Source organism: Protopterus annectens, chromosome 12.part0, assembly GCF_019279795.1.
Source record: "Protopterus annectens isolate FY-2018-M chromosome 12.part0, PAN1.0, whole genome shotgun sequence".
Lineage (NCBI taxonomy): Eukaryota > Metazoa > Chordata > Ceratodontiformes > Protopteridae > Protopterus > Protopterus annectens.
Window position 1 is genome coordinate 1,305,872,634 of NC_056746.1, and position 25,739 is coordinate 1,305,898,372.

Sequence of the window (25,739 nt, forward strand, 5' to 3'; positions counted from 1 at the left end):
CCATTCGGGATGTATCTCACCAGACATCTGCAGCAATTGGAGAGACCCCAAAAGTTCCTCACCAAAAGGATAAAGGGACTCCAAAATCTGTCATATGCTGCCAGATTGAAGAAACTCCAGCTCTATTCAGTCGCATACCGTCTGCTCAGAGGTGACATGTGCCTGACATACAAGGCCATGTCCAACCTGGAATTAATGGACATGCTCCACCTCAAAAATCCAAATCCACCAAAACCACTAGAGCAAGCGACTTAAACCTTAGCACGGATATAAATAGGACGTGCTGGAGGGATAGATTTATCACTCAGAGACTCCCTATGCTGTGGAATAAAATCCCGGTCCATGTGAGGCAGAGCACCTCGCTGACTCTGTTCAAGAGAAATCTAGACCTGTGGATGGGAGATCGTAGGTTTACCCCGGGAATCATCTCTGTGTCACTGCTGGACAGAGGCACAACAAACTAATGGGCACAGTATTTTTTCATATAAGGGGTGGCGTAAGCCACAAAAATTTGGGCTAGGCTTATAAATGCCTTAGGGCAGATAGCCTAGTATAAACCTATGAACCTATGAACTAATACTTACACATGGATATTGATTAGATATTATTACACAGACATATATTTATATTTATACTGTTCTTATTAGGTAATGTTTATGGTTAGATAGCTATCTGTGTTTTTTCTTGCATTTATCTAGTTAGCTCTTTTTACTTACAGTATCTACCTATGTATATGATTTTAGTTCTTGTCACAGACCTGATGAGGACTTTATTGAATTAGTTATCCTTTTTATATGTATGTTATACTTTTCTTAACACCTAATTTTGGAATGTGGGCTGCAAATAGATAGTTAGTGTTTTCCTTAACTAGGATTTAGTTTGATCTAATCAATAGTAATGTGTAGGGGTGGGTAGAACTTGCTGTTCTTAAATGCACTTTTACAACCCTTTTTATATTGCTTGCCTGGAATACGCTGGTTTAAAATTAAACAATACATATATTTTCCACACCTACTTCTAAGTGTATAACAATTGATATGTTTAACATTGTAAAGTATTTCTGATTTTTTGTTACTGAGGATAGCTTGTCTGTGATGAATGAAGGCTTGTTGCTTTTGAACACTACCTGGGTTTCATGATTTTTGGAAATTATTGTGACTGAGTTCATCAGCGAAGTTTTAAGTCTACTAGTTTTTCTGTTTTTTATTTTTTCCTCAACACTTGTGTTGGTGAGGTTGGAACTAGACAGATTCCTGTGCTTGTTCATTTTTTAGTAAATCACAAAGGAGGCGGAGTACAGCAGAAGTAAGAACAAAACTCCAAATTTAATTCCAAGAATATGCACTTATAACATACGGATGAGCGCTTTCACCATTACAGCTTCTTCAGATCCTTGTATAAAAGTCACAGTAGACCTCCCCTTATATAAGCAGCTCAATTAATCAATTAAGACAATTAAAAACAATACTGGAGAATTTAAAGAACTCTCCCATATATAAACATATTATTGTAAAGTAAAACAAAAATATATAACTTGCATAATAACCTAAAAACATATAAGTAAACATTCTGATAAAGTTAATATTAATAAAATACATAATCAAGGACATATACAAATAAATGATAGTTCATTTTATATGCCTGCGTTGTCTCAGCTTAGGTTTTATAGAAGCTCTATCATTCAACCCATGCCCCCTATCAGCTTTCAAACGAATGATCCAGTCAGTCTCCTTAGATTCAGTAAAATTCATGATATTACCACCCCTCTTATTCACAACAATTATCTCTAGGACCCGGAACAAGAAAGTATGATCATTGTCATTGGTGGTTATATGTTTTGCTAAGGCATTGTGTAAAGTGCCCTTTCTCATGTGGTAAATATGCTCTCTCATTCTATCCCTTAACAGCCTGTTAGTTTTACCAACATAGAAACTCGGGCATGCCTGACAAGTAGCTAAATACACCACATGAGGTGTCATACAATCTGCATCTGCCTTGAAGGAGAAAATGGTGTGTAAATCCGGGTGTATGAACACCTCACTGCTATCAATAAATGAACAAAAGTTACAGTGACCACAGGGTTTGGTGTGACCAGTGTTCTTCATAATCCTATCTTGTCTGGGGTGACAAAGCAATCGCTTAAGGTTGCTCTTATTCCGAAATAGGAAACTTGGTGTCTCCCCCACAATGCGTTTCAAGTCATCATCAACCAGGAGAATATCCCAATGTTTACTAATAATTTCCTTTAACTGATATTGATCAGAAGTATACAGGGTAGAAAATTTAATAGATCTATTTAACATATGATCTCCAACGGTTTGATCTTGAACCTTGGGTCCAAAGTATGGTGCACCTGAAGTGGTGCGTGACATGCATGCTTCCTCCATGTATGGTATAATCTCATTGTCCTTGTATCCCCGGGTCAGTAGTCTATTTCTCAGATTGTCTAATTCTGAGATAAATCCCTGTTCAGTGGGGTTCAATCTCGAGGCTCTGATGGCCTGTCCTTTCATTATATTCTTAAAAACAAATTGTGGGTGCATACTGGACCTTAATAACAAGGAATTGCAATAACATGCCTTACGATAGACCCCCGTATTTATCATATAATCTGTTAATCTCTCAATATATAGGTCTAAAAAATCAATTCTGTGTGTGGAATAGTTCATGGTAAAAGTAAGAAATGCAGTTAAGTCGTTCATAATGGATAGCATTGATTCCAGCTGTTCTGATGTTCCATTCCAAAGAACAAAAAGGTCATCAACAAACCTTCTGTAGAACACCACATGTTCACAGAAAAGTGCATTCTTAAATAAGACATGTTCCTCCCAATATGCAAGGAACATATTGGCGTAGCTATTTGCACATGGAGTGCCCATAGCTACGCCATCACGCTGTTTATAGATCTGGTCTTGGAACATGAATAAGTTGTTCTCCAAGACCAGTTCTAGAAAATGAACTATAAGGTCTATCAATACTGCAGTGTAAGTGATGTGTGCTTTCAGATAATTTAACACATAATCAAGACCTATATCATTGGGTATTACAGTAAATAGGGATTGAATGTCAAAGGTCACAAAAGTACAACTAGAGATTCTATCATGGTGTCCAATACATTCATACAGATCAATAAAAAATTGCTTGGAATCCTTCAAGACTGTAACATTGTCATTCAATACACATCTCAGATGTTTCTCCACAAAAACTGAAAGATGTTCAGTTACCCAACCACGGCCAGAAACTATGGGTCTCATGGGTGGGTTCTTCTTCTGCAAATAGATAGTTAGTGTTTTCCTTAATTAGGATTTAGTTTGATCTAATCAATAGTAATGTGTAGGGGTGGGTAGAACTTGCTGTTCTTAAATGCACTTTTACAACCCTTTTTATATTGCTTGCCTGGAATACGCTGGTTTAAAATTAAACAATACATATATTTTCCACACCTACTTCTAAGTGTATAACAATTGATATGTTTAACATTGTAAAGTATTTCTGATTTTTTGTTACTGAGGATAGCTTGTCTGTGATGAATGAAGGCTTGTTGCTTTTGAACACTACCTGGGTTTCATGATTTTTAGAAATTATCGTGACTGAGTTCATCAGCGAAGTTTTAAGTCTACTAGTTTTTCTGTTTTTTATTTTTTCCTCAACACTTGTGTTGGTGAGGTTGGAACTAGACAGATTCCTGTGCTTGTTCATTTTTTTAGGTTTTATATTTTAATTTTTTATATTTTTGTAAGTTTTATGATATTTTTGTGAATGATTCTTTTTCCTTACTCATTCTTGCTGTCTTCAGTCCTTGTGATTTAATTACATTCAGTTTTGTTCTCCTTGGACACATGCTGCTGTAGTGGAGTAGTAAGTTGACTCGGGTGGTTTTCAGTACAAGTCATTGGTGAGTAATCCTGTCCCCAGATTTTTACTAATCTGGATGTCCAAAAAATTAACTGTATGGAGGCTATGGGTGGTTGTAAAAAGGAAGAATGTTGTGGAATTGTTGATGTGTTCCAGAAATCACTCAAGAAGATCCTGGCTCCTATTCCAAGTAATAAAGACGTCATCAATAAAACAGTGTACAAAGGATTAGTCCAGATAAAATCACTTTACTAGCAGATGTAGGAGACACTGTCCCCCCCCTCTCTTCCTGATGCCCACCCTGTGGGGGGAATTAACACCTTTACTGAATTATCACTTGTGCTGCGGTAGCGTTGTCGCCTCACAGCAAGACGTTGTCGCATTCGATTCTCAGCTAGAGCGTCTTCTGTGTGGAGGCATGTGTGAATGGGTGTGCCTTCGTTGAAGGTTGTGCGTCAGGGCTGGTAACTCGGCACATAAAAATCCACTACCAAACATTAGCGGACCGGAGTTCCGCTGTGACCACCTCTAACCGGGATAAGCCGAAAGACACAACAACAACAACAACAACAACTGAATTATCACTTGTGACATAGGCAAATTCAAATTTATACAAAAGCAATCAAACTGAATTAACAAGTTCATGTTTACAAACATTATACTTCACATATATTGCTATATATCATATAACCTAAGTAACATTACATAAATTATTCATTTTCTGTCCCTTTTTTTAAAACAAGCAATATCTTTATTAAACCATTGCTTATGACATAGGAAACCATACATTTATATAAATGAAAACAATCCACACTGACACAGTCCTAGTTGTAAGCATTTTACATCACAAACCATACTGACACACTCCCAGCTGCAAACACTACACATCACTTATAATCTACCCAGTCTTTTTCAGTCAAATTTTACATAACTCATTTAAGTCCTGCCCTCTTTTAAACCTCATTCCTCCCCTGTATGCACTGTTCCCCCAATTCCCATTTTCCCTATGAAGTTTGCTCTTACATCTCAATTCCAGTTGTTTTACCTCTGTTATTATATTCACTACTTCTAGTATAACCATAATTAGATACAGCAAGACCTTACCATGTCTAGGATATTCTGTTTCTGTATCATAGCTCAGAAAAATCATCTCCCTCGTCACACCAATCTGCCCACCCAGCATCTTTGACAGTGCATCCCACAGGGAATCCTTAAAGTCTGCCAAGTCATCACACTACCAGAAAATATGTTCCCATTTATGTCTTTCTTCCCTTCACACCCTCCAACATTTGCTATCTACCTGAGGGAATATTCCCTGCAGTCTACTTGGGGTATAAAATATCTACTCTGGATATAAAACGTGTACAAACTGCTGTTAAATTAAACCACAATAAATCATTTCAAAACTTTTCCCACCTTTAATGTGACCTATAACCTGTGCAATTCATTTGAAAAACAACAAATCTGTTAGGGGAATAAATGTAAAAAATAAAAAACATACAATACGCTAGTTGCATAAGTGTGCACGTCCTTAAACTAATACTTTGTTGTGTGTGCACACTCTTAAACTAATACTTTGTTGAAGCACCTTTTGATTTAATTACAGCATTCAGTCTTCTTAGGTACACACCTGCCATCAATTAAAGAGACTCTGATAAACCCCAAATAAAGTTCAGCTGTCCTAGTAGGATTTTCCTGACATTTGCTCAGTTGCCTGCTATAGCAAAAGCCATGGTTGGCAGAGAGCTTACAAAACATCAAAGGGATCTCATTGCATTTCATTTCATATCTCATTGGTCCGAATGGAGAGATGAAAAGTCAGCAAGCAAAGGAGAGTATTAGTGCTGAAACTGAATTCATCCTCATGTCTTGGTGAGTACCTCGATGAGGTGGACCCTGTTTTCGCAAATTCTCAGCAAAGCGACACTGAAATATAGACTGTATTTATATAGCATATATTAGGATAGAAGTAAGTCAAAAACAAAAAAAGATAGCTGGGTGCACAAGACCCAGGATAAAAAAGTGCCCAATCATGTTAGGCACACTGGTGCCAGGACTGGAAAAGATGACAGTGTAGAATCATCAAACACATGGAAATAGTACTACAATGGGGCCAGGCCAGGCCCAGGGGGAGGATGGCCCTCCTGTTGTGGAAGGAAGTGGTAGTCCATAAAAATCACAAAAAATGATAGGCCAACGAAGAGCCATAAAGACGATAATGTGGACTATTGAGGATAAGAAAGAAATTATGTATTGTTACTACTATGCAAAAAGCCCAAATTTCCAGACACAGGATATACAAAACGATTAAGAGAGAAATCAGAGGAAAGAAAAATACTTCCGCAAGAAAAATTGTCAGAAGCTTCAAATGATAATTTGTGTTCATTAATACAACAGATTTGTGAAAAACAGTATACAGATAAAAAAAACCTTGATCTGTTTGGAAAAAGAAGCACCTGAGGAAGTGCGAAAATATAAACAACAAAACCAAGAGATACCTGAAAAGTACAAAAAAAGAAATATGGACATGGGAAAGAAAGAAAGTTTTGATATGGTGCAATATTTATGCAAAGGAGAAAGCCAAATTAATCAATGTAAAAAAGGCAGCCCCAAAGATATTCAAAAAGAAAAACAGGCAAAGGGATCCAGATATGGAAAACTTCACAATAAAAAAAAATAATATCACAAAGATGGAATGTAGAAAAGAAGATTAGTAAAGTAGAAATTAAAAAAATAGAAGATGAAGTTATGGAGTGCCTGCGAAGTGAAAGATTTGGTGTAGAAGGTCTAACACAGGTTACATCACAGCAGGATGATTTGAGTCCCCAAAGTAGGAAGAAACAGGAAAATCAGGAAGCATTTGAAAGAGAACTATAGACATGGGAAAGAAAATGAGATTTAATATGGTGTAATATTTATGTAAAGGAGAAAGCATAACCAACCAGTATAAAAAGAGCAGCACCAAAGATATTTGAAGAGAAATACAGGCAAAGGAATCCAGACATGGAAAACTTTACAACACAAAAAATAAGAAGACAAAGTGGAAAAGCAGAAAAGGAGATTAGTAATGGAGAAGTTAAAGAAGTAGAAACTGAGGTTATGGAGTACCTGCAAAGGGAAGGATTCAATGTAGAAAATCTAATTCAGAAAGCATCACAACAGGATAGAGTAATGGATATACAAATTAAGGGGAAACCAGTGGATCAGGAAGCAATTGGTCTGGTGCTATATGAAACAATTTGGAGCCTTCCACAGGAAACCAGAATAAACATTCACTTGAAACTAGACAGCAAGGGAAGGAACAGGAAACAGTGGAAAATCTGATGCAGTTAATGTTCAGGATTGATAGGTCAGTGACTTCCAATATGACGGAGCAACATATGGCACAGGATGAAATTGAAGAGAAGGTGCCACAGGAAGATGCTATAGAACTTCCTATAGAATGCCCACAGGAAACGGAAAACAATGGATGCGCCCTCAGTTTGGAAGAAAATGAACTAAGAGAAGAGTTGCTTGATTTAATAAACATGGATAGATACATTAAGATCAATGAGGGATATAGACTACAGAAGGTCAACAAAACCCCAAAAGTTAGAAGTCTGATAAAACAAATTAACACAGTAATTAGGACTATCCGTAGAGATTCATGCGATATAACAGGAGTAAACAGGATATATTACTGTGCTGCTAAAATAATAACTGATAAAGTTTTACCACAAGAACACAGGGTAGCGAGGGAAAGGAAGGGGAGAAATCAAATACCATCATGGAAGTGTCGAATAGAGAAAACTATAAAGCAGCTAAGACAAGAAGTGTCACTGGTAGAAGACTATAGAAGAAGGAACATATCAACAAAAATATTAAGAAAGATAGATGTGATAAAAGCAATGCATAGTATTAAACCAGACCAGGATCTATCATGCACTATCGCAAATAAACTAAAAATTTCAGCACAGGCGGAAACACTTAGAAGATACGAAGATAAATATAAAGGAACAGTACAAAATAAGCAATTTAGTGATGACCTAAAAAGTTTTATAGAGAATTGGGAAATAAGTTAAAAGGAAGTGAAAGACCGCCAAAAAAATAGGAAGTAGATACATTTTGGAGAAGTATCTATGAAGATCCTGTGGAACATAACAATGATGCTAAATGGATACAAGAAGTAAAAGAAAGAATAAGAGGGTTAAAGGTACAGGATATGAAATGGGATGCAGTAACAGCCAGAGAGATTGAAAAAGAAGTTATGTACTCACCATAACGTTCCATCTGAGTAGGTAACTTCATTTGTCAGCAACCTGTGGGTATTGGATCCAAATCGGATCCGAGCCGGCAGCTTTATTCAGCTAAGATCCGAGCTCCAAGCTCCTCCCCCTTACCCATAACCCCCTGCCATCCCTCTCTGTCCTCAGATCGAGTTTGCTATAGTATCATAGAATACTACAAAACAAAGGATCAGCTAAACATCCTAACCTAATGTCATCTGGAAAAAGAAGCACAAAGATCCTAAAAGGACGAACTACAGGTTAGGGGGACGGAGGGGGGGTTGGTTGCTGACAAATGAAGTTACCTACTCAGATGGAATGTTATGGTGAGTACATAACTTCTTTATCTGAAGTAGTTAACTTCATTTATCAACCTGTGGGACAAAGTCCCCAGCTACCAAAAACTTTGGAGGTCCTCATGGAAGAATATTCCGGAGCACTGCAGAGCCAAAGGACACCCTCCCTCTGGAAATTATATCCAACTTGTAATGGGTAATAAAAGTATGGGATGAAGCCCATGTGGCTGCTGAACAAATGCCATCCAAGGACACTCTGGACCAAAAAGCAGCAGAAGGAGAAATCGATAGAGTAGAATGGGCGTGAACTCAGACAGGTTCAGGTTGGCCAGAACTCTTATATGCGAGAAGTATACATTGGGAAATCCATCTGGACAATGTAGCTTTTGACACAGGTTTACCCAAGGTTTAGCAAAGGATACAAGGAGTTGCTCAGATTTCCTATGTTCAGCAGTCCTGTGTAAGTAGAACCTCAATTGTCTGTGCACATCCAAAGAATGTAATTTGTATTCACCTTTGTTATGATAATTTGGGGGAAAAAAACGGTAAATTGATAGATTGATTAATGTTGGACTCAGAGGCAACTTTAGGCAAAAAGGAAGGATTGGTCCTGAGGGAAACTCTGTCTTTATGAAAGACCAGGTATGGAGGTTTGGCACAAAGGGCTTGAAGCTCCGAAACCCTTCTAGCCGAAGTGATAGCAATGAGAAAGGCCGTTTTCCAAGATAAATATCTTAGATCCACCGAAGCTGCAGGTTCAAAGGAAGGGCCAGTAAGAGCCTGGAGAACAAGGGTTAAATCCCACAGAGGGACTGCATCCTTAACAGGAGGCCTTAACAAGAAAGTACCTTTTAAGAAAGTCTTGCAGATCTTAGAAGAAGCTAAAGGACCAAGATCACTTCCCACATGAAATTGGAAAATCGCTGCTAATTGGACTTTGACCGTAGAGGAGCTGGTACCATGGTCAAATAAATATGACAAAAAATCTAATACAGCTGGCATCGGGGCTGTAAAGGGATCCAAATTTCTATGTTCCGCCCAGATCGAAAAATGTTTCCATTTGCTCTTATAGACCTTCCTAGTAGAAGGTTTATGAGCGGCTACTAAAATAGCCTTAACAGAAGAGGAGATGCCGGGAGTCCTAGCTATTATTGGAACTGGATCAACCAAGCTGTGAGCTTGAGATTGTCCAGGTTTGGTGTTGTCAACCCTAGGGGGTGAGATATTAGATCCGGAGTGGGATCCAAAATCCATGGAGGATTCACTAGATGAGACCATAGGCAAGGGAACCACGTTTGACGAGGCCAGAATGGGGCTATGAGGATCACTCTGCTCCCCAACCGACGAGCTTTCTGCAAGAATTTTACCATCAGAGGAAGAGGCGGATAAGCATAAAGTAGACCGGATGGCCAAATATGCACTAGAGCATCTTTGGGGGATTCCCTTGGTGGGGGAAGTAGAGCGAAGTACTCGCTGCACTTTGCGTTCGAAGGCGACGCAAAGAGATCTTAGCAAGGTTGACCCCACTTGAGGAAGATTTGCTTCACTACTCTCGGGTTCAGAGACCACTCGTATGGTGAGAGGATGGTTCGACTCAGCCTGTCTGCCAAAATGTTCGACCGACCCGGGATGTGCGTTGCTATGAGAAAGCGGTTGGTGGCGATCGCCCATTCCCAAACTCTCATGGCCTCTCGACAAAGCGGATAAGATCTGGGTCCCCCCTGTTTGTTGATATACCACACTACTGACATGTTGTCTGTTTGAATTGCAATTGTCCCTAAGGGAAGAAGGGCCTGGAGTGCTTGCAACGCTAAAAGCACCACCCTCATCTCTAGGACACTGATGTGCAACAAGGTCTCCGAGTGGGTCCACGTGCCTTGGACGGTTCTGCCCATGCAGTGCCCCCCCCCCCCGAGGCGAGAAGCATCCGTGGTCACCGTGGCTTGGGGTGGGGACATTGAAAAGGGGTGCCCTTCCCGGAGATCCGAGGACTGGATCCACCAGAGTAGGGATTTCCTGCATACCTTGCTGAGGGGGATAGATGCACTTAGCGGATGTTGCAGGATGGACCATTGAACCTGCAAGGTCCATTGTAAGACCCTCATGTTTAGACGAGCTAGAGGTGACAGATTGATGGCCGCAGCCATGGAACCTAGCGCCCTCAGGACCACTTCCGCTGGAGGAGTCAGGGATTGTAGGAGGGCCAGCACGTGCGTGTCAAAGTTCGAAGCCTGTCCGGAGTTAGGAAGACCCTCAACAGGTTTGTGTCTAACCTGGTCCCTATGAAATCCAAGATTTGAGTTGGTTGAAGGGAGGATTTCTTGAGATTGATTGAGATTCCCAGATGAGAGGCCAAGTGAAGGAAGTAATTCCTGGCTGAACTTAGTAGATGCCTGGTGGGGGCGGTCAGGAGCCAGTCGTCTAGGTACGGAAAGACCTGTATCCCCTGAAGCCTCAGGTGGGCCGCTACAACTGCCATAACTTTGGTGAACACCCTGAGGGCTGTGGTGAGACCAAAGGGGAGGACCCTGAACTGATAGTGGCTGGCTCCCAGCTGGAAGCGGAGAAACCTGCTGGATCGTCTGTCCATCAAAATGTGGTAGTACGCCTCCTTGAGGTCTATAGAGCACATCCAGTCATTCTCCTGCAGGAGTGGGAGAATGGATTGAATGGTGACCATCCGGAACTTTTCTTTGGCAACCGACAGGTTTAGAGTGGACAGGTCGAGGATTGGTCTTAAGTCCCCCATCTTTTTTGGCACCAGAAAGAACCTGGAGTAAAAGCCTGATCCGGATTGATCTTGGGGAACGGGCTGGATTGCTCTTTTTTCTAGCAGCTGCTTTATTTCTGTGGCTGCTGCCTCCCTTTGATTGGGTGGGACATCGGGGAGGCTCCGGAGTCTGAGAGGGAGATTCAGAAAGGGGATAGCATAACCTCTGGATATGATTCGAAGCACCCAGCGATCCATTGTAATGGACTCCCAAACTGCTAGGTGCTTCAAGAAACACCCCCCGACTGCCTCCAGAGTGGAGCAGTCAGGTAACCCCTCAGGGCTGCTGCGCTGGCTGATCTGAAAAGGGTTCTCTCGACCCGAAATTCTTCGGTCCCCCTCTGCCTCTGGGCCGGCGTCCACCCTGTCCTCCTCTGCCTCTGAAGGACGAGGGGTCCGGAGCGAAACTGGACTGTTGAGATTTCTGGAACCACATCTTCTTTTGTCCCCTTTGGTTCCTGGAGAAGGACCTCTGGGGAGCCGAGAAGTGGATCCCGACGTCAGACAACGTCTTCCCATCTTTCTCGCTCTGGACCAGCATGTCGCGGACGGTCTTGCCAAACAGCGAAGAGCCATCAAAAGGGGCATTTGCGAAGGATGCCTTGAAGGGTTCCGCAAAGTCGCAGAGATGGAGCCAAGCATGCCGTCGTAAGACAATGCCCGCTCCGCTAGCTCTAGCGGCTCCTTCCGTAGCATGGGAAAGAAGCCGCATAGAAGTGTTCGAAATGGACTTAAGAGTGGCCATTCGAGCTGAGAATGTTTTCTTATCCTCGGCCGACATGGACTCTGGGGGCGACCTGGCGTATTCCTTGATGAGATCCCGCTGGAGCCATATCACATGTGCCATATAGTTCAGCGACCTTACGGAGAAGGTAGCTGAAGCGAACATCCACTTCCCTAGGCGGTCCATCATCCGAGACTCCCTGTTGGGAGGGTGGACCAAGGAACTCTCCTGGGCTAGTTCCTTCTTGGTGGCAGCCACCACCACATGGCATCTACCGGAGCACCCTTGCTCCAAACCGTCCTATCTGTGGGTGGACTGAGGATTTTGTCTGGTCTCTTTGGTATGGGCTCCACAGTGTCCGGTTCCTTCCATGCCCTGGCAGTGATCAGATCTACCAGGGGATCGGCGGGAGGGGACACCCAAGAGGTAGATGGGCCTGTGTCAAACGCCTCCAGAAACACAGACTCATCGGAGGAAGGTTTTTGGGCTGACCATCCCCCCTCTAATATGAAGCATTTCCATAATGTTTCCGAAGGAGACGTCCTCGGGGGGGTGACCCTGGGGAACCTTCCCCTTCCTCTAAGTCTGTGTCCTCTGTCAAGGACTCGGGTGAGTCCAAGTGCCTCTTCTTGCACTTACGTTTGTGAGGGACCTCCTCGGGGGGGCTGTCCGAAGATGCCTCACCAACCACATCCTGTTCCTCTAAGAGAACCATCTGGGACGTAGGTGCAGGCTGTCCCCGGGGCCGGATGATGGAAGGTAGGCCCGTCTGAGAGGGAGTGGAGGGTGGAACCGTAGCAGGAGCCTGGGGTCTCGAATCCCTCGACAAGGCCCTCTCCAAAACATCGAACGCCAAAGGGGAATTGCTCTCTCTAGGACCCGAGAGCAGTCCCCTCGGATCAGAGGCATGGTTCGGAGCCAGCGCCGATGCAATCGGATCCGAAGGGCCAGTATGCTCCGACCGAGATGGAGCTGAAGACACACTGACACCTCCAGATCTGAAGCTCAGCTCACGGCTCCGAGAGCTCGGATCCAAAAAAGGACCCGACAAACTCGAGGGTAAGGTCGGAGCCGAAGTAGGGTGTACTATCGGCGCCGAGCCTCCCCCGGCTCCGATGCTACCTGGATCCGAAGGCTCCGAACCCCGGAAGTGGGTCGGAGATGGAGCAATCGGGGTGAAAAATGGGGTCGAGCTCCCCCCCTGAGGGGGGGGAGGCAGGAGCACTCCCATCTGCAGTTGGGCCTGGAGAAACCTACGCATCATCCGGTCCATATCTGCATCGGACAAACTTCGAGTAGATCTAGATGAGGTCACCGAGGCTGGCCTGGAGTGCCGCCTCGATGACCTCGAAGGCGACCGGGTCTCCTCCTTCGGCTCCGGTGAAAAACTAGGTGAATGAAGCCGGGAAGGAGAAGGCCCGGACGTCCTAGGAGAGGCTATCTTTTTAGCCGGCGGAGCCGAGGAGGAAGATTCGGCCCGCCGCTTGTGGTGTTTCTCTCTCCTTTTCTCCCTCCTAGATCCCTCTCCTCCTGAGTCAAGGTGGGAGGGTGAGTCCCGGCCAGGGGAGCAGGGATGGAAGGCAGGACCGCCACGGTCGCAGCCGGTGCTGCAGAGTGAGAAGAGGACGAAACAGAGTCCAGGGGCAGAAGTCCCGCCAGAACCAGCTTCGACCTCCTGTCCCTCAAAGCCCTGGGGTTGAAAGCTGCACAAATTGTGCAGCCCGAGGAGAGATGGTCAACCCCAAGGCAGATAACACACCGAGTGTGGCCATCCGTTGGGGATAGCTTATGGCCACACTCGGTGTATTTGGAAAAAATTGCTTTCGGGGCCTCAGACATGGTAACAAAAGATAGGCCCAACCCGCACACACACCTTCACACACACACGGGGGGAGGGGGGAAGACTACACTAACTAAAAGATAGAAAAAATTACTAACAAGTTTAGCAATTTAAGAGTAAAGGGGAAACAACACTCGCTCATCTATCGATTAAACTAAAAACTAGGTCAAAAAGTAAATTTTGATATAAACTCACGAAGCCCTACGCTTGGGAAACTCGTTCTAGATGCTTGAATAAGCCGCGGCAAACGAGATCTGAGGACAGAGAGGGATTGCAGAGGGTTATGGGTAAGGGGGAGGAGCTTGGAGCTCGGATCTTAGCTGAATAAAGCTGCCAGCTCGGATCTGATTCGGATCCGATACCCACAGGTTGATGAACAAATGAAGTTAACTACTTCAGATACAAAGTTACGGAAAGCCTCTAATTGGAAAACCCCATGCCCAGAGGCAGTACCTAACTTTTGGCTGAACGTATTAACATCTTTGCAAGAAGACTTAGCCATGAGTAAGAACTATTTATATGTGCACCCAGAACAGACACTAAGCTGGTTAACAAGAGAAAAAACAATGCTCCTACTTAAGAGTGAACCTGCAAGCTACCCTAAAAATTATAGACCAATAACTTGCCTTCCAACGACGTATAAACTATACACGGGAATTGATGCTGACAGAGTTTATAGTTATTTAGAAGAAAACTCAATTATGGCAGTAGAACAAAAGGGGAATAAAAGAAAGTCATATGAAACAAAGGATCATTTGTTGTTAAATAAAGTCATAGTGGAGAACTGTAACAAGGGGAAGAATCTAAGTATGGCATGGACTGACTACAAAAAAAGCGTTTGATATTATCCCACATTTATGGATATAACAGTGCTTAAAAATGTATAAGATACACCCTACACTGATTGACTACATTACAGTGACTATGAAACAGTGGCAGACCACTTTGCAATTATGCCATGATAAAGGACAGATTATTATCCCAGGGATAAATTTCAAAGGGGGATATTCCAGGGTGACTCTTTCACCGTTACTATTCTGCCTTGCCATTAACCCATTAAGCTGTTTACTTAGCTACAATTTGGCTCCTAAAAAACAACAAAGTGTAAAGACTTCTCATCTTCTCTTTGTTTAAAACTGTATAGCTTATCAGATGAGGAATTGAAAGTACAGCTGCAGGTTGTCAAAACTTTTTCAGATGATATAAGAATGTCATTTGGTCTTGATAAGTGTGCAAAAGCAGCCTTTAAAGCACGGAAATTACAGCACCAGGAAAACATCAGTTTGGGATAAGAATGTGATATAAAAGAATTTGAGCAAGAAGGAGTGTATAAATATTTGGGAAGTGATGAATGATCAACAATAAAACATGAACAAATGCAAATAAAACTTAGTAAGGAATACTTTAGAAGACAAATTAATGCTAAAAACAGCGTCGACATCTAGGAACAAAATCCAAGCTATAAACCAATTTGCTGTTCCTGTCCTAACTTACAGTTTTGGAGTGACTGACTGGCCCCAAAACGTGTTGGACAGATTGGACAGGAAAACAAAAAGGATGCTTCATGCTTACCAAATGATTTATAAAAATCGATGTATGCCAAGATTCTGTATTCCCCGTCCTGAGGGAGGGATGGTTCTCACAAGACCCAAATGTAGTGAAAGTCTTGAAATATAATGAGAATAAATCTCAGATGACTTCTCTGCTTAATTTAGCAGAAGCACATCAGCGTCAAGCAGGAATGGAAATCAAACCAGAAGTAGATAAAAATCAGACAGCAACTGAATGTGCCAAAAAACAAAAGAAAGAATATAAGGTGAAGAACCAGATGAGAAGGCAAGAAATGTGGAAAAATATAAATATAGTTCCAGTATAGAAAACTTCTGGAAGAACCTCATGTTGATCAGGAACGAACACAGGAATGGTTAAGGAGAAGCAAATTCAAATCAAGAGATGAAAGGCTAATATTGGCAACTCAAGACAGTGGGTTATGTACACGGTGATTTACAAAGTCCATTAAACATTTTGGAGAAACAGACAAATGTAGGTTTTGTAAAATCGAATTGGAAAAGGTTGCACACCTTGTTGCTGGCTGTGACATACTAATGGTAGAAGGACTGTATACTGAAAGGCATAGCATAATAATGTGGCAAGATTATTACACTGGGGATTGTGCAAACATTATGGTATCGAAGTGGCTGAAAAACACTGGAAACATGAGCCACAAAGCATCACAGAAAATGATGAAGTGTATGTCACATGGGATCACCCATTACCAACAGTTCAAAAGACAGATTCCAGAAAACCAGATATAGTGGTCCAAGAAAAGATGACAAAAGTAGCACTGATCACTGAAATCACCATACCCAGTGACTACAGTGTCTTGCGTGCACAGAGACACAAAGTCATAAAATATCAGGATCTGCAGGCAGAAACGACAGCAATGTGGAAGAAAGATACCCAGACAGTTCTAATAGTAGTAGGAGCAACGGGTCTTATAAAAAAGAATCTACAGTCGTACTTAGATACGTTACCAATCCATGTAACATATATGAAGTACAGAAGGAGTCATGACTGGGCACATTGAGGGTGCTGCGAAGAGCACTTTTGGCTGACATCAAAGATTGAAACAATACTAATTTCATGCACTTTAACTGTACTTTGACTTAGGAATGGGGTCCATTCCTGTCATGGTATTAGAAACCCAGAAGATATGGTTTTTATATCACAAAAACCTGGCATTTTAACAGGGGTGTGTACACTTTTTATATCCACTATATCATGCAAATTTTTATATGCTGTACTAATTATTATTTTTTTAATGGCAGATTCTATTCTAGATTCTATTAAAAACACTATCAATGCTGGTCTTTTGTTTAGGACCCCCTATTTCTTTCTCTTTGTCTATACTCTGTTATCAGTCCTTGATAAGGGAAGGCAATCTAACCTGCAGTCCAAAAATATATCCTCTTAATCAACCTTAATTTTTTTTTTCAGGAAGGTTCTATGCTTCCATTGCCAGCTTACTCTGTCAACCAGCTATTTCTCCCACCTGCTTTCTCTCTCAAGTCACTACACACTCTCTCCTATGGTATCTTCTTACATTCTTCTTCCTCAGTGTCAATCTGTTAAGTCCCCACAATGATCCATATCTCCCCACCTCACCCAAAACCACACTGATCCATATCTATCAATTTTTGCTACTTTATGCCATTAATTTTAGCCATTATAGAAGGGAAATGTATAATATTGATCTAATAGTAAAGCTGGATCTTGTATAAATACAGATCTCTTAGATCTTTTAGTCCCTCTTTTTTCCCCTGCATTTTCCCATTTTTCCTTTCTTATATTGTTAAATAAAACCTTCCAGATCTTTATCATTTTGTCTCCCTAACTCAAAACTCCCACACATTCTCCTGGGGACTTTCCTGTAGATTGGTTATACATTACAATTTTTATCTCATCTACTCCTATCCTAACCATTAGTAACTGCGCCTCAACTACCTCTAACCTTGGCATATTTAATTCTTCCATAAACATTTCCATTTGTATCTTTGCTTGATTTCCATATGTCTTTGCTTTATACAGACTTTCACAGAATTTCCAAAATATTTCTAACACCTCTGCAGGATCTCTTGTTACCTTCCTTGTTATAGGTTCCCTAAGCTTGGCAACAGCCCCTTCTACTTTCTGTTGCCTGAGTCGTTGTGCTAAAAGTTTTTGTGCTCTAGTGTTATTATGAAAAAAAAACAGCTGCTTAGCAACAACCTTTCTAAACTCATGCATGTTATCGAGGTAATCCCTTATTTTCTGCTTAGCATTCTACAGTTGATCCTCTTCTTGTTCTGTGAGATTCCCCCATTCTGTAATAGTTTAACATTTGTCAATCCCTCTAAATAATTCTTGTTGCTTCTTAGTCATAGTTCCATTTCCTTTATTTCCACCCTATTTTTAAACTCCACCTTAATTTTATCCCACTCCATAGCTATATTTTCAGAAATAATTTCTATCCTCTTGAATAGCTCCTGAATAATCTCCACTACCCATTCCTTAAATTGCTCTCTTTTCAGCAGATAAGTGGGAAAGCACCAGTGTCTCATTTTTATTTCATTACCCTGTGTTTTTATTTTAGTTTTTTTGGAGCATAATCTAAAACAGTTATTGAGTGCGTATTAAGACCTTCAATTAAATGCATATGTTACTGTGAAATGTAAATTCTGTCTAGCCTAGCCCAGTTTTTATATCTAGGGGAATAATATGTAAATTCACACCAAACTCCTAGTACTGAATACACATCTTCCATTGCCAAATATTTTCATACATTTCTTCAAAAATCTACCCTCCTTTATTATACTTTCCCTTCTGGGCCCCCCAGGCACATCTTAAAATCAAATTTCTGCAAATCAAATTCTAGTCCTCACCTATAAGTAATATTCCTTGCTGACAACTGATTATTTCTCCCAGAATTTTCTTAAGCTCCATTATAGCAGTTTTAGGTGAAATATAAATACATACCAGTGTAATCCTCCTCCTTTGCCAGTAGACCCTTAGCACTACAAATCTGCCATTATTTTTTTATCCTCTGCTATCATTAATATAGGTACTCCTCTTTTCCTCTGTCCCAGATATTCTGCTGAATAACCATCCTGAAAACCTTTCTTTATCAAATTCACATGTTCAGTTCTTTCCAAGTGTGTCTCCTGCAACATAGATATTTGCACTCTTCATTTGTTAATATAGTTCACTATTCTTTCTTTTTTGTATTTATCTGTGAAACCATTGACATTTAAAGACCTTTACAGAAAGCATCATTGTCTTAAAAAGTTATTATTCCCACCTTTATATATAATACCTTTTTTTGTTAAATGTCTAGTTCCAGCTTTTATGTTACATGCATACACTGTTTGGCAGGTTGATCTTTTATAGAGCTATTTTTTGCCATATCCATTTGAGCCTATGTCACACCTTACAAAACTTTTTGTTTTATTGAAAGCCCTCAAAAAAAAAAAAAACAAAAAAACAAAACAAACCTTCGATACGGCCCCCCCAAAAAAAAGAAGTTATGTCTTACCATAACGTTACATCTGTGTTGTAGATCTTTGTTCATTCATTACTAATAGGACCTCGGTTCCATCATCGGAACCGATACGGCTGTTTCCAAGCTCGTGCCAGCCAAAAACTCTCAGCTAAGACCTACCCATAATGCCCCTCCCTAGTTACTCCAGACCGAGTTTGCCCGCCCCTATATAACAGACGTAGTAATAGAAAAAATAGTAGAAGGCTCTGTCTGAGCAAATACCCTAACCAGGAGTTCCTAAAGTCCACCAGGAGACCAGCCAGGGGGAAGGAGGGCAGGAAGTAAAGAATGAACAAAGATCTACAACACAGATGGAATGTTATGGTAAGACATAATTTCTTTATCTGATGTTGTAAATCTTTATTCACTAATTACTATTAGGACCGAGTCCCCGGCTACTTGAGTTCTGGGTGGCCCTAAGGAAGGATATTCCTGAGCACCATAGAACCAAAAGATGTTCGTCCCCTGGTGGCCAAATCCAATTTGTAATGGGAGATAAATATATGAGGTCTTGCCTAAGTGGCTGCTGCGCAGATATCATCCATAGAGGCTCTAGAATGAAATGCTGAAATAGAAGTTATGTCCTTACCATAACGTTCCATGGGAGTGTTCATCTTGTTCTTACACATGGGTTCGAGCCGACTCGCTCCGTCGGCCGCCGCCAAGCTGCAAGCTCTGCATCGAGAAAGCTCGAGATCACCCACAATCCCCTCTCTCTGCCTTTACCTCAGATCTAAACCAGCCATAGAGAGCACACACACATATTAGGTTTGACCGATAAGGTTTGATTAGAAGCCTCTATAAACGTGTGTGATACATCAGTTTAGCTATTTTGGAGAAGAGTTTCAGAATCATGCTACACCCTTCCTCTGTTGTCAGGCAACAACAAAACAGATCAGATTTCTTGTGATCTTTTGTTCTGAGTTGTCTATGGACATCCAATTTGTGCAAATATATACTCTAATTTATTAGAGTGATTTTTGAAGAGGTGGGGTAATTCAATGGACTGATTAATATTTAGTAGAGCAGCAAACTGGGAGAAAGGATGGATTAGGGATAAGTGACTCTACTCTGTCAGAAAAATTAAAATAGGGGGTGTTTAATAGAAAAGGCCTGGAAGCTCGACACTCGCTAAGCGGATGTAATGGCCACACCAGAATAGAGTTTTCCACGATAAAAAAAAATTTGGGCAAACAAAGGCTGGTTCAAAGGGGGGGGGCAATCAATTTAGAGAAAGAGAGAGTCAGATTTCAATTGTGATGTAGGAATTCACTGGTGGTCTGATATGAAAAGATCCTTTAAAGAAAGTTTTAAAAAGTCTGTGAGCCCATAATAGTGCACAGATTCTTCCACATGAAAGTTAGAAAAATGGCAATTGCACTCTTAAAGTAGTAGTGAGAAGCTCATCAAACAATTCTGTCTCAAAAACTATCAGGGTCCATAGAGGCCCTGGAATGAAATGCTACAAAAGTAGCCATAGATCTGGTAGAATGAGCCTTTATTGTGGAAGGTAAAGATAGCTTATTCTGTTGGTAGATAAAGGTAATGATGTTTCTAAGCCAGAAGGATAAAGTCACTTTGGAAACAGGTTTACCCAATCTGGGTCCCGCAAAGGCGACAAACAATTGGTCTGTTTTCCTGAAAGATTTAGTCCTGTCCAAATAACAACGAAGCTGCCGATGCACATCAAGGGTGTGCAAAAGGTACTCTTCTCTATTAGAATGCTAAGGGAAGAAAACCGGCAGGTCAATAGATTTGTTAATGGAAAATCCAGAAATGACCCTGGACAAGAAAGAAGGGTCAGTATGATGGGACACCCTATTCGTGTGGAAGATCAAGTAAGGTCTCTTGACACTCAAGGCCTGCAGCTCAGATACTCTTCTCGCTACTAGAATTAAGGTTTTCCAATGATGTTTCTAAGCCAGAAGGATAAAGTCACTTTGGAAACAGGTTTGTCCCATAAAGCAAAGGCAAACAATTGGTCTGTTTTCCTGAAAGATTTAGTCCTGTCCAAATAACAACGAAGCTGCCGATGCACATCAAGGGTGTGCAAAAGGTACTCTTCTCTATTAGAATGCTAAGGGAAGAAAACCGGCAGGCCAATAGATTTGTTAATGGAAAATCCAGAAATGACCCTGGACAAGAAAGAAGGGTCAGTATGATGGGACACCCTATCCATGTGGAAGATCAAGTAAGGTCTCTTGACACTCAAGGCCTGCAGCTCAGATACTCTTCTCGCTGAGGTAAGTGCTACTAGAATTAAGGTTTTCCATGACAAAAATTTTAAATCACATGAATCAAAGGGCTCAAAAGGAGGACCAATGAGAGATTGAAGTACCAAAGTCAAGTCCCAGGGTTCTAAGGGACGCTTGGCCGGAGGTTTTACATGTAATACTCCTTTCAAAAAAGTCTTGCATAGGTGGTGTGACATAATCGAAGAATTATCAAGTCCATTGTGAAAATTGGTGATAGCTGCTAAATGTAAAGTGATCGTCGATGCTGAGGCTCCTGCATGTAAAAGTAGTCAGGTATTGTAGGATCTTTGAATAGGCATAGAGAATAGGTCTAAGTTCTGATCTTTGGCCCAAATACAGAACCTAGTCCATTTACTGGAATAAACTTTCCTGGTGGAAGGTTTGTGTGAAGCCAGAAGAATTTCACAAACAGGAGATGGGATGTCTGGCAGCCTGGCAATCACTGGAAGTGGAGGAACCAAGCTGTGAGCTTGAGACTGTGGAGGTTCAGATGAATCAGTCCCTGAGGATGAGACAACAGGTCTTGGTAATGACCCAGGATCCACTGGCTGTGAATCAGATGAGGCCATAGAAATGGGAACCAGACTTGACGGGGCCAGTAGGGGGCAATGAGGATCACTTTGCTTCTCAACCTCTGAGCTTTCTGGAGAAATTTTGGAATGAGGGGAAACCGGAGACAGGCATACAGAATACCAGGGGGCCAATCGTGCGTTACAGCATCCCTTGGTGATTCCCCCTGAGGGGGGATCAGGGCAAAGTAGCTTCTGCATTTGTAGTTTAGGGGGGAAGCAAACAGATCGCAGCAAGGCTTGCCCTAGCGTTGGAAAGTCTGATCCGCTGTTACAGGGTTGAGGAACCACTCATGAGACATCAGGGTGTTACTGCTCAGATTGTCTGCAATAAGGTTGGAACTTCCGGGAATGTGCGTTGCTATAAGAAAATGGTTGGAAGCTATCACCCAGTGCCAAATCCTCATGGCTTCCCGACACAGGGGGTAAGACCTGGTTCCGCCTTGCTTGTTGATATACCAGACGAATGACATGTTGCATGACTGAATTGCAATGGTCCCAGAGGGTAAGGATGCATGGAATGCTTGCAACGCTAAGAGAACTGCCCTCAGTTCCAGGACATTTATGTGCAAACTGGCCTCCATGGGGGACCAGGTGCCTTGGACCATCTTTCCCTGGAAATGCCCCCCTACCCTAACAGGGAAGTGTCCATGGTCACTGTGGCCATGGGCTGCGGAAGACAGAATGGTCAACACCAAAGATTCGTTTGTGGCTTCATCCACCATAGCATTTCTTCCTTGCAACGGTTTGTAAGATGTATCATGTGGTCGAGTGGGTGAGTTAGAAACGACCATTGTGCAGAAAGCAGCAACTGCAGGATTCTCATGTACAGTCTCACCATTGGTACTAACGTAATGGCAGCCACCATGGAGCCTAAGAGTTGCAGTATAAGACATGCTGGTACATAGGTCTGAGGAAGAAGGTCTTGGATTTGGTGTCTTAATTTCGAAAGCCTGTGAGGGGGTAGAGATGCTTGACAGGATGTTGTGTCAAAGACCACTCCAATAAATTCCAGTCTCTTCATTGGGGATATTTGAGATTTGTCCTTGTTGATTGCAATCCCCAAGTGGAGAGGGAGACGTTGAGTGTAAGAGAGGCTGCGGACTAGGTGCTTCCTGGTCAGAGCGGTAAGGAGCCAATCGTCTAGATAGGGAAACACCTGGAATCCTTGTAGTCAAAGATGAGCTACCACAACTGCCATACATTTGGTGAACACTCGGGGGGCTGTCGAGAGACCGAATGGCAGTTCCCTGAACTTGTAGTGATTGGCTTCCAGCCAGAAGCAGAGAAACCTCTGGGAGTGGTGATCCATCTTTATGTGGTAGTACACGTCCTGGAGGTCTATAGAGCACATCCAGTTGTCCCTCCCTAGGAAGGGAAGAATGGTCTGTACTGTGACCATCTGGAATTTTTGAGGTTTGATAAATTTGTTCAATAGGCTGAGATCCAGGATTGGTCTCCAGCCCCCTGTCTTTTTTGGCACTAAAAAGAACCTCGAGTAAAACCTGGATCCTGTCTAGTCTTGTGGGACTGGTTGGATGACTCTTTTTCTTAGCAGCTTTTCTATTTCTAAGGCTACTAATTCCCTCTGATTGGGTGATATATTGGGGATTCGTTTGACGGGTCTGGAAATTAAATCGAATGGTATTTGGTAGCCTCTGGATATTATTCTCTGCACCCAAACATCAGTAGTAATAAGATGCCTGGCTGGTAGGTGCAGAGAAAAATTACCCCTGACTGCTTCCAGAGGAAAGCAATCGGGCCGCTGCTCAGGAGCACTGGTAGGGTCTGCCAGAGAAAGAATCTCAAGCACCCTAGTTAAACGGACTCCCTCTACCCCAAAAGGGGCATCTTCCATATGAGTTGCCCCCTCTGCCCCGGGGGATTGTTCACCACGAGTGTCACGAAAAGATCCTTGGGATTTCTTGAACTACATTTTTCCTCCCTTTTGGTTCCTGGAGTAAGACCTCTGGGGGTTGGAAAATCGTATGCCCACAGCAGACAAGGTCTTTCCATCTTTCTCACTAATTGCAAGTGTGTCTCGTACTTTGGGTCCAAAAAGTGCATATTCGTCAACAGGTGGATTGATGAAGGAAGATTTAAAGGGATCTGTGAAATCACACAACCGCATCCAAGCATTACGTCTCATGACAATGCCTGATTCAGCAGCTAAGGCTGCCTCCTCGGTGGTGTGAGATATCAAACGCATCGAGGAGTTCGAGATGGATTCAAGGGTAGCTAGCTGTGAGGTAACAGTATTATGCACCTCATCAGGCAGTACCCGCACCAAAGAGGAAGACATTTCGGAAATTAGGTCTCTTTGGAGGCGAGTAAAGTGTGCCAGATAGTTCAGCGACCGAATGGTGAAGGTCACTGAAGCATAAGTCGACTTCCCTAGTCTGTCTATGGTCCGGGACTCCCTGTTTGGAGGATGGGCAGTGGAACTATCTTCTGCCAGTTCCCTCTTGGTGGCCACCGCCACAACCATAGAATCAACCGTCAACTGCTTGGGCCAGTAGGGCTGGTCTTCAGGTGTAGATAAAATTTTGTCTGGCCTCCGGGAGACAGAGTCTACGTTGTCCAGGGCCTTCCAGGCATGCTGCAGAATGAGTTTAACACGGTCATCTGCCAGTGGGGTCACCTAGGAAGTAGATGGCCGGGCACGGAAGGCCTGCAAGAACATCAATTCCTCAGAAGAAGGGTTAGAGGACTTCCAGTCTCCCTGTTGCTTGAGGATTTCGAGAATGTCTCCGAATGAGACGTCATCTGGGGGGGGACCGTGAGGACCCTTCCCCCTCATCACAATCAGTGTCTTCGGTGATAGATTCCTCCGGGGAATCAAGGTGCTTCCTCTTGCACTGTTTCTTCCGGGGTGGCTCCCCAGTGGGATCTTCTGAGGAGGACTCTGGAGAAGGGGATTCCTTCAAAGAGGGTTCTTGTGACTCCCGTGCCTGGGGTCCCGAAATAGAAGGTTGGGAGAGGTGCATGCTAGGGGGGGGGGTTCTGATACTGATGGCATTGGTGCTGACTGCAAGCCTTCGGAGTGAAGGACCCTTTCCATCACCTGGACAGCAGGCCCGCCGAGGAGGGATGGGAGCCCAGAACCGGGAAGGACAACCTCAGAACCAGGGGTCACACCTCACCCTGAGGAGCCCATCTCCAGGTCAGAAGCTCCGAGAGGACTGGAATCCATTGGAGCCGTGGACATAGATGGCACCAGCGAGAAAATAGGTGGCGGGCTAGGTACCAAGGTATGTACGGTCCAAGCACTGCTCCGAGAGAGCATCAGCTCCACCGGAGCTGATGCAGCAAGGGTGGTCCATGCCGACAGGGGAAAAACTGCTGTCGGAGACTAGACAGTATGCACCGGAGTGGACATCGGTACTGGGATCTCCAGGATCTGGGTAGAGGCCAGAGGATGTAGTAAAAGATTCCAAGCCAAGAGGGACGGAAGGTCTAGCTGGAATGGGTAATCCCCTAGCTGCCAGAAGCTGGTCCACAACCCATACAAGATCTATTTCAGAAAAACTCCTAGTGGATCTAAAGGAGGCTGCAGAAGGAGAACCAGGACTTTCTAGAAAGGGGCTAAACCTCTGCCCCAAAAAAGTGTCATAAGTTGGAGAGTATCTTGTCCTTGGCACATATTCGAGTTTTGGAGCTGATGGAGCCAAAGAAACTGTCAGCACCGTGGCCGGAGATGGTACCAAAGCAGCTACAGTCATCAAAGTCAATGTCGGATCCAAGGACGACACCAAAGTCAGTGGTGCCAAGGTTGGAACCGAAATAGGGGTGAAAATTATGGACGGCTCCGAGGAAGAAGATACAGAGCCTGGCGCTGAAGAGGTCTGCGCCAAGGGTGCCGGTAAAGCACAGAGCAGACTCGGTTCCGTAACTGACGGAGATGCAGGAACCGAGTTACTCCATTTTTCCTTATGTTTTTTGGTTTTTGTTGGGGGGTGAGACCTCTGACCCAGATAGAGCCTCCGAAAAAGGAGTCTTGACTAAACCTTTTAAAATAAGTTTATTTTTACGTTCTGCTAGTGTACGATTATTAAAACTAGCACAAATGTCACAGTCAGCTTTAATAT

General features: G+C 42.8%; 1 protein-coding gene across 1 annotated transcript in view; it reads right to left on the reverse strand.

The window, feature by feature from the left end:
- The window catches only part of EFCAB8 (EF-hand calcium binding domain 8), a 3,728,836-nt gene that overhangs the window by 2,143,814 nt on the left and 1,559,283 nt on the right, over window positions 1-25,739 (reverse strand). The window contains exon 16 of the mRNA XM_044089017.1: window positions 3,949-3,958. Coding sequence (XP_043944952.1) covers window positions 3,949-3,958 — 10 coding nt within the window. The remainder of the gene's footprint in view (window positions 1-3,948; window positions 3,959-25,739) is intronic.